This window comes from Cricetulus griseus (genome assembly GCF_003668045.3).
Source record: "Cricetulus griseus strain 17A/GY chromosome 1 unlocalized genomic scaffold, alternate assembly CriGri-PICRH-1.0 chr1_0, whole genome shotgun sequence".
Lineage (NCBI taxonomy): Eukaryota > Metazoa > Chordata > Mammalia > Rodentia > Cricetidae > Cricetulus > Cricetulus griseus.
The window spans coordinates 144669892-144689934 of record NW_023276806.1 but is presented as its reverse complement, the minus strand read 5'-3'; the positions used below and the strand labels follow the sequence as shown (position 1 = coordinate 144689934).

Below are 20043 nucleotides of genomic sequence, written 5' to 3'. Positions count from 1 at the left end.
ACTTTTCTGAGTTAGAAGGAAATACTTGAGGACAAGTTAAAGAAGGGGAGGTTTATTTTGGCTTGTGGTTTGGGAAGGCATGGCCAAAGAAGCACCAAGTGGCTGGTTATATTGTGCCTGCTGCAGGCAAGACCCAGAGAGGTGATCACTTCGGCAGCACATATACTAAAATTGTCATGACACACAGACAGTTAGCACAGCCTCTGTGCAAGGATGACATGCAAATCTGTGAAGCATTCCAAAATTGCATTATTCCCCTTCATTTTGGATGGGGTGCAGTTCCCTCTAAAACCCCTCAACAAGAGGATGCAGAGACAGTTCAGTGAGTAAGGGGCCTGCTGAGCCAGCATGAACACTCAGTTCAAATCCCCAGAACCCATGTAAAGCTGGGCATGGTAGTTCATACTTCATATTCCCCGCACTCCTGTGGAGAAAGGGGAAACTGAGGCAGGAGAATCCCCAGAAGCTCTCAGGACAGCTAGCCTGGTCTGTGCGATGGTAAAGAGTAGACGGTAGACCCAACCCCAAAGTTTTCCTCTCATGACCACAGCTGCCTACATTCACACATGCATCCACAGAGAAAGAAATGAAAAAGACTTCTCCACAGGCGTTGACCACAAGGCCCTGCAGGTGAAGGTTGACTTGCAGTCTCACTGCCGATGTGATGTAGCCATGTCAGCTGGAAGAGCACAGCAAGGATGATCACCCTCACCAGAGAGAGAGCTCACCATCAGTGATGTATCATGGACTCCCATGGAGGAGCCATGAGGGCTGTGAACACGAAGAGGGTCTCGTATTGTGGTTTTCACTCTGCTCTCCTTCTGTTTCAGGGTTAAATGGTTTCAACATGCTCTTACCCGGTGGTCAAACCCCACATGCCATGGGGCCGTCCTCGGGTCAGCTGCCATCCTTCGGCGTCCCGTGCATGTTCTTGCCATCTCCAAGCCTGGCCCCCTTCCCAGTTCTGTATTCTCCTGCAATACCTGGGCCCATCTCTTCAGCTCCTGGCGCGCTCCCAAACACCGGACCCATGAATTTCGGCTTGTCTGCCCTGGGATCTACGGCTCACCTCCTCCTGAGCCCTGCAGCTATGGTCAATCCGAAGTCATCTACCATCCCTTCCACAGATCCTCAGTGTCAGCCCTCACTAAACCTGAGTCCAGGGATGCCAAGCTCACACGGTGCCATCCACCCCGAGTCCCCCGGTTACATGAGACATCCGGTATCAATGGTAAAAGTAGAACAGGTGAGACCCGCGGCTTCGTCACTCCATGATGCCTGCATTGTTAGCTTTCTCCTCGCTCACTTGACTAGTAATACAGAAGGATTACATCAGGTCCTACCTGGTTTTCAGTGTGAACCATGTTATCTGCTTATTCCACAGAGCACAGGGCACCAAAGCAAGAGACATCATGCTTTTAACACAAATCTTTTCGGTTGCCATCCTACTTCCCAAGGGTAGAAGGGACCTTATTAGGCATAGTTGTAGGAGGTCTCCACACTTGCACTGTCTCCCTGATCTGGCAATCTTCTCTTTGGGCTGTTTGAGGAAAACATTGTAAATTTAATGATAGAGCTGCCTGACAGCTCGGTTCTAACTTGGATACTTCCCACTGCCAATCATTTCTTGAAACATGCCCCATGTACAATCAGTGACCACATAGTCAGTACTGCGTTTGTATAGTCCAGTCAGTAAAAACCTGTTCCACTCTTTTAAGACACTGTTCAGAGTCACTAATTACTCTCAAGGAACATCATTCTGTGTGACCAAAACTAGTCTGAGGTGAGCTATTCAGAGGTTCAGAAGTCTGCTGGGTATGTGAATAATAATATCTCTTTTCAGACACGCTTTTGTTTTGGTTCAGTATTTACAGCACTGAGAGTCAAGCCTAGGGCCGCACACATGCTGGGCAAATGCTCTGCCTATGACGCATGTCCCTTACCCCAACATAAGCTTTTTTATTATGTATACAGTGTTCTGCCTGCATGTATGCCTGCAGGCCAGAAGAGGGCACCAAATCCCATTACAGATGGTTGTGAGCCACCATGTGGTTGCATGGGAATTGAACTCAGGACCTTTAGAACAGCAGCCAGTGCTCTTAACAGCTGAGCCATCTCTCCTTTAACACCAACATACACTTTTTTTTTTTTTTTAAGAAGTAACGTTTTTATTAAATCTTTGAGAATTTCATGCAATCTATTTTGATCTCCTTCTCCCGACTCCTCCCTGTCTCCTCCTCTCTCCCTCCCCATCCAACTTGGTTTTCTCTCCCCTGGGTCTTTCTAAACTCACTGAGTCCACTTTGTGGTGGCCCACCCTTTCTGGGCATGGGGCTGTCCCAGGTGTGGTCAGTGTAGCTGGTGTCACTACAGTAAAGAATATTAACATTACATTGACGCTCCCACTCATGGCAGCTGACAGGTAGATGCCAGGAACTCCTCAGCTCATAGTGGGATACTGTGCCCACCTCTCTCTGGTGCTGGGATCTTTTTTTTTTTTTTTAATAAAACTATAATATATGTTATGTATTCATATGTATATATATGAAATTTACTCACTCCCTATAATGCTACTTGTGTATATGATTTCAGACCTGACCACTTGGTCTTGGATAACCACTTTGGATGCTCTTCCCTGAGAGAGACTATTGTGTAGTCTCACTCTCATCCTCTGTAGCTACCTAGAGCTCTGTGTCTCGTGTTGAGGTCCCATGACGTAAATTTTCCTCCAGCTTGCATTTGCACAGATCTTGTGCATGCTGTCACACTGTGTGCATCTCTCCCATCAGCATAATGCCTTCTGATTACTAGTTATGAACCAGGCGCTGATCTGGGCAGTGTAGACAGAATTAGCAGACTCCTGCTCCCTTCCATTTTAGGACACTAGAGAGCATATTAGCAGAAAGGACCACAGACACACAGTAGGTTTGCTTTGCATCTTCTACAGTTCTCTACCAAGAGTTTCTCACTTAATTCTTCTAGTCCTGTGAAGCTGGTTTCATCCCTGGTGGGGATGCAGCAACTGAGGGACACAGAGGTAAAATAATTTGTCCAATATCACACAGCTAAGTGATGGCAGAGCCCAGGCCCTGGCTCGAGACTTTGGCCACATCTGTAACGTTTCTGGTTCAGTTGTGCTCACGCATTGTGCTAAGGGTTGGATGGGTGGGGAGCATGCAGTGGGCAAGTAGAGCTGAAGGGAAGGCAGCCTAGTGACACCCAGCAGGAAAAGATTCCCATCTTGGAGCTTGAAACATCATTTCACTTCTGCTTCTGCTCTTTCTGTCCAGTCACCTGCACCAGCGACTCCCAAGAGCATCCACCGAAGACACCGGGAGACATTTTTCAAGACCCCTGGCAGTCTTGGAGACCCCGTTTTCAGGAGAAGAGAAAGGAACCAATCACGAAACACTAGCTCAGCCCAGAGACGACTAGAAATCTCAAGCAGTGGGCCTGACTAACCTGGTGCTTCAGCGGATGGAGTGATCTCAGCACCTGAAGGTCCCTGTGTCCCAGACAATGTCCTAAAGTGGAACACAGGCCATCCCGGTCCTCAGCTTGTGTCCTTGCTCTCTGGCATCCACTGGTTCTGCTAACTTCCCAATATCATGAGTCAGCTATTTTCCTGAAAGTAATTATTACTAATTATGAATTTAATACCAGCTAGAGTTGGGGCTCTGCATGTCACAGCGGCAGTACTGACCAACTGGTGTGGTCTGGTTAAGAATCATCTGAGTGCTGGAAGTCAGTCCTGACAGGCTGCTGGAGCCTTGTGGTTTTTCTGAAGTGGAGGGCTGTCTAGCACTTAACCAGGGCGAGCATTGGTGATGCTCATTGCCGCCTGCCCTGAGTGCATCTGTGTGAGAACTTCCTCTGCAGCCTAAACACGCTACTGCTTCCTCAGGCTCCAGGAAGCCACCTTCAGTTACAAACCCTACGGTATTATTTATTTTGTTCCTGAAGCGGGACTTCACTGCACAAAGTTTACAACATCTGTTCTGACACACGTTTTTCAGGGTATCGCGACTTGAATGTTTAAGACTTTCTTTGTATAATTTGCCCTGCACTTATTCTACAGCCTATTAATAATGTGGATAAATGTATATACGTGACAAATGTCAAGACCAAAATAACTGTGAATGCTACACTCAGCTATTGATGAACTATGTGCTTGACCCATCTGTGGGCATGGGAGTGAAAACTGAAACCTAGGTGCCTTGTAGCCGTTTCTCCGGTAACTATCAAGCAGTGAGGTTTTACTGTTTGTTAAAAACAAAACAAAAAACCTACTGTGCTCAGCTTCCTTTGCTCCAGGCCCCTGTGTTTTTTAACTTAAACATTCACCGTACAGTGTCAAGTGTGCACGCCTTCTCACAAATGCCATTTGTAACAAGCTGAATCAGAGCAACAGGAAAGATAGAGAGCATTAGAACCTGGATGAGAGCTTTGGATGAATCATGAAGCATAATGATAACAGAAACAGAGAGCAATAGCTAATTCTTTCATTTTTCGTTTACTTATTTTCCTCTGGGAGATGAGGGAGATGGGCACAGCCTGTGCATTTCTAAGAGTGATCATGAGTTTCTTGGTCCAGGGAAGGAACAGCGGGCACAGGGGCTGGTTGTCCTAACAAATACAGTTCTAGAAACTGTTGTACATCTCCCTTTGTGAGCCTCGTTGCTTCAGGGGTCTACATTGATAGAGTGTTTACCTCAATCTTGTCTCTTCACAGTAAACCTCTCTCCCTTTCCTCCTTCCTTTTTCCTCTTTTCTTCCTGTGGTCTTTTTTTCTCTTTAGACGGCTTAGATCTAGAGTCTTAATATAAGGCTACATTTTCTCTGTATTTCTGTGCCCTGTGAAATACCATATAAAAGAATAAAAAATATTAATTTAAGAGACTCTGGGAGTCTGATCAAAGTAGCTTTTTATATGAAGTACAGGACACCTTTTAATCTTGCTACCCTAACAACAGCTTTTGAAAACTTGAGATGAGTGGCCAGATTTAATATGTTGGCTACTTATCTAAATGTTTATCAACACTAAGCTTCTAAAGTTGCAATATGGCATTGTTCCCCTTGTTAAAAGTTTTTTTGTTTTTTGTTTTTTATGAGTTAGGTAAAAATTGCATGGTGATGCTGTCTCTGAAGCACACTGCTGGTTCCTTTCTGGAACATGAAAATCACTCTTTTTCAGTAGTTTATCAGACATGCCGAAATTGAGTCTGCTGGAGTCACTTGCATTTAAAATCTGCAAGAAGTCCGCATTTCCATAGAAACACAAACCTCTTTCCTTGTTCCTGGGTAATGTTCATTTACTCTAACTTTTTTGTTGTTCTATATTATTAGAGTCTTTGCTCTGTTTGTGAACGGACCACATTAACCTCAGAGAATTTGTGATTCTTAGGAGGGTGTTAAGAAGCAATTTCATCAGTGGAAAACACAGTTACTTCTGTATGAGGGTCCCTCATGGTGTGGCTTTTGACTCTTCCAGAAGCCCGGTGCCCTTTAATCATGCACAGCTAGACTTGAGTACCAGGGGGGGAGAAGCAGTGGTACTCTAGAGTCTATCACAGAAATAACTGCTAGTGATCCTTCGGAGGACATGAGTCCTGAGTCGGCACTGAGGGGGTGTGCTGCCTTGAGCCACGCTGTCCAGGGTTTGTGAAACCCTTGCGTTCTGGTACAAGAGTTTGGGGTATAACTTTATACTTGAACCTACCTACCAAGTTTACATTGCTCAATGTAAGGTGCTATTTCTGTATTTAAATAACTTGGATGTAAAGCTGCTTTCTGCTTACCTTATTGCACTGCTAGCTTTTTGTAGACGTTAACTTTATTGCTGCTTACTGCTTTGTTTTCATGGGTTTTGGCTCTGTTCTTTCCTAATGGCTGTATTATCTGTAGCCAACTACTTGCAACTTTACTACATGTAAACCAATCTTCCCTTTTAGAAAAATACTAAGCTTTATAAAGTAGCAATGAAAATAAAGGCATTTAGTAAGAAATGTTAGCTATATTACTTTTTTTTAAACATCTTCGTTTAGTGTGTGTGTGTGTGTGTGTGTGTGTGTGTGTGTGTGTGTGTGTGTGTGTGTGTTGAGGGTAGTAGGAGTCAGTTCTCCCCTAAATTTTGGGTCCTGGGGATCAAATCAACTGGTTAGGCTTAGTGGCAAGCACCTTTGCCTGCCGAGCCATCTCACAGGCCCTGTATATTTCCTGGTGGCTTTTCTTTGCTACCATTTATTGTACAATTGTTAAGAGCTACGACAGCCACATAGACACGTCCTGCAGTTCTCACACTCCAAAAAGTACTGCATCAGGCTGAACTGAGAGCTTGAGAGGGTTAGGACCATGCTGTTGGCCTTGTTTCTGCTGTATCCATCTGGAAGTTTGGAACTTCCAGACTAAACTAACATTCAGTCACTAATGAGACCACATTCCCAGCCCCTGGTATCCATGAGATCAACAGCTTGTTGGTCTAACACATGCTTGCTTCTATACATGCCAAAGTCTGCTGTTAGCATGGATTCCACCTAGCTCTCTAGACTCAGACGGTGTGGTCCATGGCGCATAGGTTTCAGTTCTACCACATTGTTAGGTGGGACAGGCAGATATTTGAGCTGGTGTGGTTTAAAAGAAAATGGCTCCCAAAGGGAGAGGCACTATTAGGAGGTGTAGTCTTGCTGGAGGAAGTGTGCCACTGAGGAAGCAGGCTTTGAGGTCTCATATATGCTCAAGCCACACCCAGTGTGTCAGTCCACTTCCTGTTGCCTGCAAGCCAAGATGTAGGGCACTCAGTTACTTCTCCAGCATCATGTCTGCCTACATGCCACCATGTCCTACCATGATAATAATGGATTGAACCTCTGACACTGTAAACCAGCCATCTCAATTAAATATTTTCCATTATGTGAGTTGCTGTGGTCATGGCGTGTCTTCGCAGCAATAGAAACCCTAAGACAGCTGGTTTACATGGAAGGGGCTTGTGTCTGAACATCTATGACAGGGAATGCATTTTCTTCTCCACACTGTTCCTCCCATAGCCCCAGGTTTCTACATTAACCAGCCTCAGGCTGACCATGTCATATCCACCTTAGCTCACAGCCAGTATCCTTTCTACTGACTAAGAAGACCCAACCAAACTCTATCCTGGTCACCCATCTCCCCAGGCAAGCCAGTCACCAGTATCAGCTTCCTGCTTCAAGAAGGGCTGGAGGCAAACAACAGGGAACACCTGCAGGCAGGCAGAACTGATGCCCTCACTAAATCTACTTCCAATTTCACTTCGTCAAGCTTTTCATAACCTTGAGGGTGAGGAGACTCAATAGTGTGTTATTCATGTTTTGCAAAACCTCCATCATTTCTGCAGAGCCCACTGACATACAGCATGTGTTGTAATTGGTGCTGCAGCCACACTTTAATATCCTGTTACAATAGCCTTCTGTCATTCCGGATGCCCACGACGGTAGAGGACCACTGAAGCAGTTAATATTTCATACTTATCAAAGTCATTCTGGTAGTTAATTTCTTCTGGTGTTAAGGTTGGACTGATTCTGTCTTTTATGACCTAAATACTTCCAAATTTAGGAAATCATACCAAAAAACTAAAAATGCCTTCCATATTCTCCCACATCCAAATCCATTGCTTTGTGTAGCCCACTGGCAACCTTTCTTGTCAGTGGCTCTTGTAAACAAGGGCTCTAAAGGGCTTGGGTGTTAATGGGTATTAAGAACGAAAAGTGGGCCGGGCAGTAGTGGTGCACGCCTTTAATCCCAGCACTTGGGAGGCAGAGGCAGGTGAATCTCTGTGAGTTTGAGGCCCACCTGGTCTCCAGAGCAAGTGCCATGATAGGCTCCAAAGCTACACAGAGAAACCCTGTCTCGAAAAAAAAAAAAAAAAATATATATATATATAATATACATATATATAATATATATATATATATATATAAAAGCTTCAGAGGAGGGCCATTTCATTACACGGCTTCAGGAGCAACAATTACCTAAAATTGTATCACATGGCCTTTTCCTTTTAATTCAGAAAATGGGCTCCGCAGTATAAGCGATGTTTATAAAATGAAGTTGGTCATGAAAGTCTTCCCTTTAACTCTCGGCTGAGTCCTGGACATCATTCTGTAACTCACTGGCTCGTGCCCTCAGTCTGACACAGCTTCCTACTTGCCTCACCAGCCGTGCAAGTTACCTTCTACTGACGGCCGACGTTCGTTTCCATTCCCCCTCTATTTCTTATCCCAGGCACTGAAAACCTGGCAACTATATTTCCAAGACTCTGCCGCTGCCAGGTCTCTGAAATGATTTTGACTGATTTTGACAGATCCACTCATCACACAAGACTGGGAGACAGAAGGGACACCTTGGCTGTTCCTCTCACAGCAGAAGCAGCTCAAGCTGCAGGGATTTGAACAAAAAGACATTTAAAAGGAGCAAAGTGATCGGTTGATGCTCACAACGAACATCTGCTTTTATGTAGTGATCTATGGGAGAAACCAGCAAGGGCTTAATCAGAGTTGATATAGCTTATCGTGGTAACTGAAGTTTGAACTGTGATCCTGAAAAACAGATGGTGTCTAACTATGCTGTGATGCTGGTGTGCCTGTGTATCACGTATTCTGTGACTGGAATTAATTTTCTATTTCAAGCCCGCATTTTATTTGAAGACTCGTTAATTGAGGGTCTCGGTCAGCGTGGTCCTTACTCTCACACTCTGCCATTGCAAGAGCAACTGGGAGACTTTCAGTGCAAGTATTCCTAATCGTAACTTAAACAGACTCAAACAATGACAGTCATAGTAAAGGCCTGAGGTAGGAGGGGCCAGATCATTTCCAACAACTCCTTCCGGCTTGTTCCAAAGATTCCTTCCTGCTTCCCTTGCTTGCTCCCTGCATCCAGGATATCTGACAGGCCACAGCAGGTACAGCCCCACACAAGCCAAGTTCAGCTGAAAAGAAACTACAACTGTTTGAAATTTCTTCCACTTTGGATTTCTCAGGAAGTCTCTCCTTAGCTCTTCCAAATCCAGACTGGCATATGCATCTTCTATAGCTTAAATATAGCTTCCCCTTTCACAGGCCCCACGCCTAGAGCTACAGGCAGTTAGCAACTGCAGAAAGAAAGACAACAAGTCCTCCCAGGGAGGAGTCCCCTAATTATATACCCAATGCCGAGTAGTCAGCCCTAAAACATACATATAAGCAACATTAAATGGTTGTATTTATATATCATGTTGTTATATAACATTAATAATGAAACAAAACTGCCATGAACTTGAAAAGGAGGGTGCTAAGAGGGCCTGGGAGGTTTGGAGGAAGAAAGGGGCAATGGTGCAATTATATTCTAATTAAAAATAAAATGAAATTAAAAATACATATAGTTTTCCCCAAGGTCCATGTGTTAACCTCTTGATGCTAAGGGCAGCACCACTGGTACATGGTGCCATCTTTGGGAGGTATGACCTAGTGGGAGATCCTTGTGTCATTGGAGGCTACGTCCTTGAAAGGATAAGTCCCTGGCTACCAATTCTTTCCCTGTGATTCATAGCTTGCATTGTGACCTTTTTCTTAGACACATACTCCTACCAACAACCATATACTACCCTCACCAACAGTGAGCCAATGTAGGCACTATGCCTTTGGATCTATAAAACTATTAGCTCAATAAACATTTTGCATTTATAAGTTAGCTACCTTCAGTGTTTTATCACAGTAATGAATAGCTGACTAAAACACTCACTTTGGACCAGTTAGGTCTAGACAAGATTATCTTTCCTATTGAATAAAACTGCTCATGGGACAGAAGCATATGGGCTCTGTAAAGGGAGATTGACCCCTGAACAAAACTCAGTCTCAGTTAAAACAGAAAATGCAGAAACTTGATGCTGGCCATCCATAGTGGTTTCACTCTCTCCCTAATCCTTTCACGACTGGACATCAAACCACAAGAAGAGATAACCAGGTCGTCAGTCCCTACCCTTATAAACTGCCATCAACCAAGATATACATTCCCTTCCGTGCTCAGGTCCTTGTTATCCCTTCTGACATCACTGTGAGTTTCTTGGATACCATGACCAACTCCATGAAACACCTGGGGACTTCTTCATATAGACAGACCCAGGGCTTCCCCAAGCTTCCTTTCTCCCAGTCACCTTCTCCAGCACTGGTGTCCCCTAAGAAAATAATGGCTTCACACACAGACCAGGGTTCCAAGACTTGTGAATCTGCCTCTGGGATTTTCAGCCACAAAAATTATTTTAGGTGAGAAGTCCCATGATTCCATGACCTGCAAAGTCTGCCCTTTGGGGCTGCATCAATAAAACTTCAACTTGGCATGTAAAAGCTATTGGCATTTTTCAATCTACAAGGCCGTTTTGGTCAAGTGATTCAAACATTTCAAGGGCATACATCTCAGAGAAGCATACACAAACTAATACACAAAGACGTTTATTGTAAACCCATGAAAACAAAATTGAAAGTCTCAATGACATATATAAATTGGATCTACTCACTATAATGTACTGCTGCTGAATTAATGAAATCTCTTAGGTTTATACATGGCAATGCAATACGGACACATATGAAAATATCTAATGTGGAGTGGGCATGGAAATGATACAGATCAGATTTTACAACATTTCAAATGTAAAGTACTTTTGCAGCAAATATATAAAAGGATACTGCACGTACCCGCCATCCTGACAACAATAGGTTATTTCCAGACAGGAAGAGCATGTCAGGGGAGAGGCTACTGATATTCAACTGTGTCTGAGAGATCCTGTTTCTGTTAAAAGGAACTGACGTCAGTTTGGCAAACAGCAGCCGTCATCCCTGAATAAGCAAATACCTGTGTCCGTACTTTTCTGTGTGATGAAGTCTTTTATAAAAATCACAATCTTTAATGTATAGTTTTAGGACATGATAACCATTTGTTGACTGTGGGGCTCCTACATTTGGGCTTTTCAAGGAGCCGTAGGTTATCGGGTTAGTCCAAATATCTCCTGCAGCTTCCTGTGGGAAGTTTGTACACCCTCTCACACAGAGCTCTGAGAGGCCACAACTTACTTGTTCCCCAGAAATATGGGAGGAAGTGGTATGTGTACCTTGGGAGAAGAAGTTCTGAGATAGTGTTCATGGCTTTCTGTGTCTGTTTTTTACCCTTGGCCAGGAAACCAGTTGCCCTGACCAGGGTCATTTGGCCACGCTGGGTCTGGAACAAGAAACAGATGTGTGTTCGGGCCAGCCTGTGGGAGCATGCAGGTGAGCAGATAGGAAAGACACTCTTCAAGCTTCTGAGGTTTGAGGTTGCCTGCTACCTGTGTCTGACTTATGGCTGTGCTGGCTGACACGATTTCAACATGTAATAGGAAACACAGAATCCAACATAGCACAATTGCTGAGATTTTCAGAAAATCAAAATTTTCAAAATGACTATGAATCTTCCAACATCCATTTTTTTTAAAATCTGTAAAACATTAAAGAAAGGAAGTCAGTAAATTCAACATTGGAAATGTGCGTGTATGCATGCATGTAACACATGTGTGCATGTGGTGTACTTTGACAGCTATAGCTGCATAGGCCTGTGTATGCATGAGCTTAAGAGTAGGATGCCTGGTGTCTTGCTGTATCACTCACCACCTCATCCCTTTAAGACAGCCTCAACTGTCTAGGAGGCAAATCTCAAAATAAAACATTTGTTTTGAATGTTTGATTTATTGATAGAGGCCTTAAATGTATTTGAGCTTTTATGAGTAATGAAAATGTACATAAGTAAAGCCTCATATTCAAGTGAAAAAGTTAAACTTAAGTTTAGTTCGTTTATTTTGTTAGAGAAATGTATGCACGGATTTTTACAGGCACAACATTATGTGTGCAACATGGGGTGTTTAAAACATTGCTGTATAAGACACGAGATTGTTAGTCTGTTGGGGAACTGACAATCTCAAAAGCTTGTAACAGCTGGTGTACCTCAAGTTCCTGTTCTGTTTGTATTGCACTGTGTAGTATATACGAAAATAGTGATGAGTTTTATCTTAATATTTGTGAATATTAATATTCATAAACCATGGGTGACTTATCTTCCTTATGGGGACAGCAGGCCACCTCATCGTGCTCCCCACAGGTTCCCAGCACTGTCCACAAGGTGGCGGTAGCATCCTCACAGCATGGAGGATTTCCACAGCCAGATGTTTCCAAACCATTTATTTCCCTTGAAACCAATACATTAAATACACTTTATGTCGCCCTTGAATTATGACATATCTAGAGTGAATAATGACTGGAATTCCAAATAGTTCATTAAATTTTCCTGTCATGTGACAGACAAACTAATTCTATAAATACCAGAGCTTGTCTCCTCCACCTGGGATGGACCTGGATGTTAAATTCAATTTTTTTTGCAGATTTTTTTTATTTGAATTAGAAACAAGATTGTTTTGTATGTCAATTCCAGTTCCCTCTCTCTCCCCTCGTCCCCTACTACCCCTCCTCCAACTAAAACCCACCTATCACATATCCTTTTTCTACCCCTGGATGGTGTCATCCAGAATCTATCATATCCTTAGGGATAGGGCCTAGGCCCACCCCCGTGTGTCTTGGCTCAGGGAGTATCCCTCTATGTGGAATGGGCTCCCAAAGTCCACACCTATGCTAGGGATAAGGACTGAACTACTACAGGAGGTCCCATAGATTTCCGAGGTTTCCTCACTTAAACCCACATTCCTGGGGTCTGGATCAGTCCCATGCTGGTGACCAAGAGCTCCCCGATGTTCAGGTCAGCTGTTTCTGTGGGTTTCACCAGCCTGGTCTGGACCCCTTTGCTCTTCACTCATCCTTCTCTGCATTTGGATTCCAGTTCAGTTCAGTAGTTAGTTGTAGATTCATTTTTATATACCTCACTGCCTTTGTCTTCCCCAGTGCTTACACACTCGGCTCACTCCCCTGCTCCAGTTGCTCAGCAACTAAAAGAGCTTTGTTTGTCTTCACCACTGGTCACTAACTGCCCTCATTTTCTCTAACCAGATCATGGCTGCAGAACAGATTCCCGCCTCTTTCTAAAATCCCAGAGCAGGACACTTAGGACTTCTGTTAATAGCCATGGTAAATCATATCACAATGGGTAAATGCGGGAGAAGGAAACTCAGAACATATGCTCCCCTCTGTACACAGTACACCCGCACTGCACTAATGGCCTATTTTGCCTGAACAAGATCACAATTTTATTGAGCATTTATTACATGCAAGGCACTCTGCTTAATATATATTTCTTTTACTATATATGTACACATATATAAACATACAAATAAACATGTATATATATACACATTTTACTATGTAGCCCATGCTAGCACTGAATTCCGGGTGCCCTCCTACCTCTACTTCCCATATGCTGAGTTCACAAGCACATGTAGCATTGAAGGTAAATTTATTATTTTTTAAATTTCTTTCATCTTATGTCCTGAAGTTAAATTTCTTTTATCTTTATTTTATGTCTAAGGGTGTTTTGCTTGCATGTATGTCTGTGTGCCGTGAGTGCAATGCCCAAGCAGGCCAGCAGGTGACAAAGTGGACTGGAGTTCCAGGTGGTTGTGAGCCACCATGTGGATAATGGAAATCAAACCCTGATCCTATATAAGAGCAGTGTTCTTAATTACCAAGCCATGTCTCCAGCTGCCATATTTATTATTTATTTCTAAATTTATTTATTTATTTTTGGTTTTTAAAGACAGGGTTTCTTTGTGTGGTCCTGGCTGTCTTGGAACTAGATCTACAGACCAGACTGGCCTCAAACTCAGAGACCAGTCTGGCTCTGCCTCCCAAGTGCTGGATTAAAGGCGTTGTGCTACCATGCCTGGCCTATTCTTTGTTGGTGTTTTGCTGTTGTTTTTGTTTTTGTCTTAATACTCGAGACTGGAGATGTGATGCCCACAGAAGTTCAAATATGTGTCTTTCGGAGAACCAGAAAGTGACAAAAGCATATTCTGTGACAGCCACAGTAATACAGCACTTGGCTTCTTACTCATATAAGATTCAGAATTGTTACAGAAACTACGATTGCTCTACATCATTGCCCAGTATATAAAAACGGGATGAGAATGTCTACCCTAAAACTGCCACCTCAAAAGAGGATGTGAATATTTGCAGCCCCTGCCAGAATAGACTGAGTGACTGGGGTTTGGGTAGTACAAGCTTATTTACACTTGGGTTTTCCCTTTGTAAGAGTGAAAATAAATGCTGTCTTCGTTATAAGCATTTAAAGATGAGCATTGTATATAACTGAATTTCTTATCTTCCTATTCTGAATGAACCCCAGATGTATAATGGCTCAAAACTTAAGTTTTCTCCTCACGGACAGCACACTTCTCTTTCAGAGTGACAGGTTGGTGGCAGCATTACCATCTTCAATACGATACCTCTGGGGTTACCCAGGGCTTCATTCTCACCCGCAGAAGCCAGAAGCAGGAAAGGGTGGGAGGAGAATGTGTAGAAGGCTGTTTAAAGGGAGACCTAGATGTAGGACCCGTCCTCGCTTTCATTCACATATTATCAGCCAGCATCTCAGGTAAATAAACATAGCCACCCGCAAAAGACTTCAAGATGCCAAGTGTTTGGCCATTGAGCAGGGCTAAGGTTAAACACAGCACACACTGTTTACTTGAGATAAGCCAGACATCCGTTCTAAGCAATTCCATATAGTAACTCATTTAAACCTCACAATGACCCTACAAAGGTGGTACTGTTATCCCTACGTGTAGACGGAAGAAACAGGCTCACCCAGTTTCAAGTGGCAAGGTCTAGATTTGAACACAGCCTGGTAGAAATGCCAATATACATACGGGATATGATTTGACCTTCCAAGTGGGGAGAGGAATACATATGGAAGAAGTCTGCAGCGCTGGGTCCTCAGTGACGCAGTACAGGGTAGTTAGAGGCTTAGGAACAGCCGTGAGCCAGCTCCTGCTGCATATTTCACAGAGGACTGTGGACAGTTGGCTTAACTTTGTACCTTCACTGGTAAAGCTGGGATGACCATTGCATCTAGGCGCTTGGAAAAGATAGGGGTACATAAATTCCTATAGGCTGTAACTGTCAAGGCATCTACTCCCCAAGCCATTCTGATGGGATCTGTCCTTTGGGGAACAGAACTGTGTTCTATGTTTGTGAGACACTGGGCATGCTCCTGGCTCAGGACTGCTGTGCCCAGGCATCACCTTCTTGTCTCTTTCAGTGTTGCTTACTCAGACGTGTCAGAGGAAGGGATCTCAGCTCTCTCTTGATACTGCAGATAAAGGGACACAGCCCACAGGACAAACGAGGGAGCTCATCAGTGTTCTGGGGCTGTTTGGAGATCCATGCCTGTGGAAGGGAATAAAGCAGAGAGTGACATTTCCTGCCATTCTCCTCTGCAAATCCCTGTAAGGACCAAATTGGTTTTCCATGGTCAGAGTTTAACAGAAGAGGCCCCATTCCTGGCTTAAGGGCCCCTCTGCCTGGTCTTCCCACCTATTTCCTTACTCATCAATGCCAATTTCCTTTACTGGGAATAGTCTTGCTTTTACCTTCTAGGTTGCATTTACCTTCTAGGCATACTTTGCCAAAATCTAAGCTACAGCATCGAGAAATTGCTAAATGATAATGACTTCTTTCAAGAGGGTGCTACCTAAACTTCTTTGAGCTTTGATAGAGATCCCAGTGAAACTTGGGTTTAATTGCAATTCGGAAAGAAAATTTAAGTTACTACCATTTCCCAGGATTTTAAGTGTGGTTTGAATAGCTCCCACATTCCCTTCTGCATCAGATAATGGGAAAATATTAAAATGGGAGGAGAGAGTTTAGGTGTGCCAGGTATAGTGGAGTTAAAGCACCAGCTGAGTGTCACTGTGAACACAATGTGGTCTGTAATATGTTACAATAAAATAAATGGTGGGGTTACAGCAGGAAATACTGTAACAGTCACACTGTTAGATCCAAGCAGTGCCAATTTAGTCAAGTAAAACACAGTGTGCTGGAGTGCAGTTTAATGTTACGGAAGATTTTCATGAACTTAGAAGTCAGATTATAACCATATTGACTAGACCCCAGAGAAGCCAAAGGGATTTCACTTGATACTTAAAAATATGGAATAAGAGCAAGTTTGCCTGAGTGAATAACCAGCACTCTTATTAATTGTAATATGAAGTCCATTACAAGAGATACTGAAATGAAACAGTAGAAATGTTTTGGATGGCATTAGCCATGAGTGTGGCCTCACAGGGCGGGGACTTTGGAAGGTGACACACAGCTGGCACAGGTGAGAGATGCACAAGGAGAAGATAAAATGGATTAGGACAAAGTATGTAATTCCCCTTGCCTACTGTGCTCTGCAATACAAATGCTGCAGCCCAAGAAACCAGCAAAAAGCATAATTTAGGAATTGGTGGTCTCAGGGCAGAAGCAGTCTCGGGTAGGGGGAAATATGTCCCTTTTGAGGTTGTTCCATGTTGTGACTGATACTCCTGTCTCCAAAATAAGTATGGTGGATAGCAGCTTCAAATACTTCTGACCGAGGTTTCCCCTCCCTCCTCTTCTCCCAGTTGTTCCCCCCTTCCCATCTAACCTCCCTCCCCTTCCACTCTGCCTCTATCTCCATTCAGAAAGGGGCAAGCCTCCCACGGGCTTGAACAAAGTATAGCACATCAAGTTGAGGCAGGACTGAGCTCCTCTTCCTGCATAAAGACTGGGCCAGGTAATCCAGCTGGGGAACAGGTTCCCAAAAGCCAGCTAAATGCCAGGGACAGGTCCTGATCTCACTGCTAGGAGCCTTACAAAAGAGAGCAAGTTACGCAACTGTCACACACATGCAGAGGGCCTAGGTCGGTCCCAAGGAGGCTCCCTAACTGATGGTCCAGAGTCATGAGCTCCCATGAGCTCAGGTCAGCTGTCTCTGTGGGTTCTCCTGTCATGACCTTGACCCCGCCTGGCTCATACAATCCCTTTTCCCTTTCCTCAGCAGGACTCCAGGAGCTCAGCCCAGTGCTCTGCTGTGATCTGCTTCAATCAGTTACGGGATAGAGTATCCTTGATGACAATTAGGGTAGTCACAAATCTGATTACAGTAGATGGCCAGTTCAGACACTATTGCTAGGAATCTTAGCTGGGGTTATCCTTGTGGATACCTGGAGATTTCCCTGGTGCCAGGTTTCCCTCTAACCCCAAAATGCCCCATAAATTTGTCTCTTTCTATATTCTCTCCCTCAATGGAAAATGAGAATTACTCACCCTCTATGCAATACCCAAAAATATGGAAATATTCTTTCTCTGGGCATCTTCCCATTGATCAGTAGGCAGAGCAAACCTTGAATTTAATTTCCACCACTTGATTTTCAGGAGTTGGAAGCACATGTTAAAACATGGACGGGGAACAAATGAAAGCTGCTTTTGTAGGATTGTGTCAGTAAAGTAAACATAATATTGAAAACACAGAAGTGTCTGTCTTAGGTCAAGAGGAAGAATGGTGGTTCCTGGAAAGCTAATCAAGTCCAGATTCATTGTGGGAGGGTGTGGTACCCTGAGCATGCTGCTGTTGTAGATGAAGGACCACCGATCTGCAAAGGGGAAGGTTAAGAGCAGTGATGCAGGGACAAGAAGAGGGCTAGGGAGTCAGCAACTGTCCGAACACCCCGGACCCACTGGCTGGTGTACTGTTGTTATTGTACTATTGCTATGGTGCCTATTCATTGCACTCAACACTCAGTCATGAGTCATTAAGTCCTGACAAAACCTTAGTGACTATCATCCCCACATTCTAACTGATTTTCGAAGGCTCAGGGAGGTAAAATGAGTTACTGGTGTTGTAATGGAAGACTGTGGTCTTAACTTCTTGCTCCATCACACTTCAAGCATGCTTTATTCCCGAAGGTGGGGATATTCAGCCCTCAGAGACAACATCACACAATGGACTCCAAAATATGATGGTTCTGACATAATGAGCGAAAGTCTATGTTTAGTGCAGTGCCCAGCTCAGCAGTAGCTATCAGTACCAACAGTATTACTATTATTACCACCCTCCTAAAACTTTCTAGCATTATCCACATTCTACAGAGGAGAAAATTGAAGTAACTTGCAGATAAAAACTGGAATCCCAAGTCCTTGCTTTTAACGGTAGAGCAATTCTGCCTTGAAGTTTAAAGGTGGAGGATGGGCAGTAATTGGCTTAATTCCTGGCGGGCGTATAAGAGCTGAGGTTATTATAACCTAGTTAAACACTTTTAAATTATTCACATAGAAACGAAACTGTCAAATCTTCTCCATCTCGTTTCTGAGTCAGGTCTGAAGGCAGGCAGGCAGCCACCATGGAATTGTTCAGGACCCACAGCCTGCTGGCAGGCGGTCCGGCTCCTATTTGCTGACACAGCTCAAACGTCTGACTTGAATAACTTTTTCTCTTTCCAAAGGAGACCTTTTAAAATACTTCCCTTTAGCGAGTAACCAAGGAGAGGTTCTACTTAAAGAAAATAGGCTGGAGGAGAGAAGATCAAGTTTTTTGAAAATGTTATTTTACTTTTTATAAGTCAGAAACCATATGGAATTTCCACCCTCACGTAGCACAGAAATGACTTTGCCTGGCTCTCTGGAAACTCGACCCTCCAAACCCCAAGCTCAGCAGTGTCTGGAGATGAGCTGCCGTCTGGAATCGATACTGCTGGGGGGCAGGGGCGGAGGAGGCGGCAGGGTTGTGTGTGACCCAGGACCACTCTCAGGAAGGAAGTGAGCTTGGGAAGACAGAAGCCAGAGACAGCATATTTTGACCCATGGCGTCCTGTCCTGATCTTACCTCTCAAAATCCTAGCAATTATCTAGTGCTGGCCTAGGACGGCATTTTCCTGGTGTCTTTTTCTTTCGAGGGTTTCCAAAGACGGGAGGACAGTGCCCTGTCCTGTAGGAGCCATGACTACCTACAAAGAAGGCAAAGGACAAGAACAATCGGACTCCCTGGCCACTCTCATGATTTGGCGTCCTGTGGCTTAATCTATCCCTGCTATCTGTGGGATGTTAATTTAATGAGAGTATGGAGAAGAGTTAAGTTTTGGTTTTCACTGTAGGGTATTTATTTTGTCAGAAGCAGGAACCAGAATGTTATAAGAGAACGCCACGGGAGCCAGAGGCAGCCAGCATGTATTTCCGGTATTACATATTGTTCTTCCATATATATATGCTAATATCTGTGGATTTCACCAGCCTCAGATAAGAAATATTTGGAGCTAGTTGAGGTGGTTCACCCCTAAAATCCCAGCACTAGGGTTGCTGAGGCAGGAGGATCAGTACGGGTTCAAGGTCACCCTAGGTTTGCAGTGAATGCCAGGACAATCTGGGTCTACAACAGAGAGCTTGTTTCAAAGATAGGATGAGGGAAGGTGGGTGAAAGAAATAGATTGATTGCTGGGGAAAACTGCATCTGTATTGATCGTGTACAATGGTTTTCTTGTTATTTTGTGATATTGAATAACGCTTATTCACATACCATCTACATCGCATTGGGAGTTTTATGTAAGCTGAAAGTGACCTAAGGTAACATGAATAGTAAAAGACCCAGAGACAGATACTGGGGTTCAAGCTGAAGCTCAGAGAAGCAAAGCAGTCGGCCACAAGCCTCAGACCAGAATAGGTGATGCTGTCTCCATGAATCCCCAGAGTGCAATGCAGACTACGCTGCTCTCCACCAAGCCTCAGACTGCAATCCTGAATTCCTGTCTCCTCCCACCTTATAGTCCTCTCTCTGCCCAGCAATATCACTCCTGTCTCCACCTCCCTAGTGCCAGGATTAAAGGCATGTGATCCTAAGTGCTGAGGTCACCTTTGGGTGAGCTATGTTTCTCTTTTAGACTGCATCAATTTCATGTAGCTAAGTGTGGCCTTGAACTAACAGAGATCCCTCTGTCTCTGTCTCCCGGGTGCTGGGATTAAAGGTGTATGTCACCACTGCCTAGAATTCTAACCAGTTGCTTCTTGAATAGCAAATATATTAGGATATAAAAACTACTCGTACAAAGTAAAA

The 20043-nt window shown here is 44.0% G+C and overlaps 1 protein-coding gene and 1 non-coding gene across 2 annotated transcripts in view; both read left to right on the top strand.

The window, feature by feature from the left end:
- Window positions 1-6005, top strand: part of E2f7 (E2F transcription factor 7) — a 39111-nt gene extending 33106 nt beyond the window's left edge. Inside the window, exons 12-13 of the mRNA XM_027392443.2 lie at window positions 831-1246; window positions 3291-6005. Coding sequence (XP_027248244.1) covers window positions 831-1246; window positions 3291-3461 — 587 coding nt within the window. The 3' untranslated portion in view covers window positions 3462-6005. The remainder of the gene's footprint in view (window positions 1-830; window positions 1247-3290) is intronic.
- On the top strand, window positions 142-248 carry LOC113833042. Its single transcript, XR_003480587.1, has one exon. It is a non-coding gene; the product is annotated as a U6 spliceosomal RNA (small nuclear RNA).
- Window positions 6006-20043: the final 14038 nt, after the last annotated feature.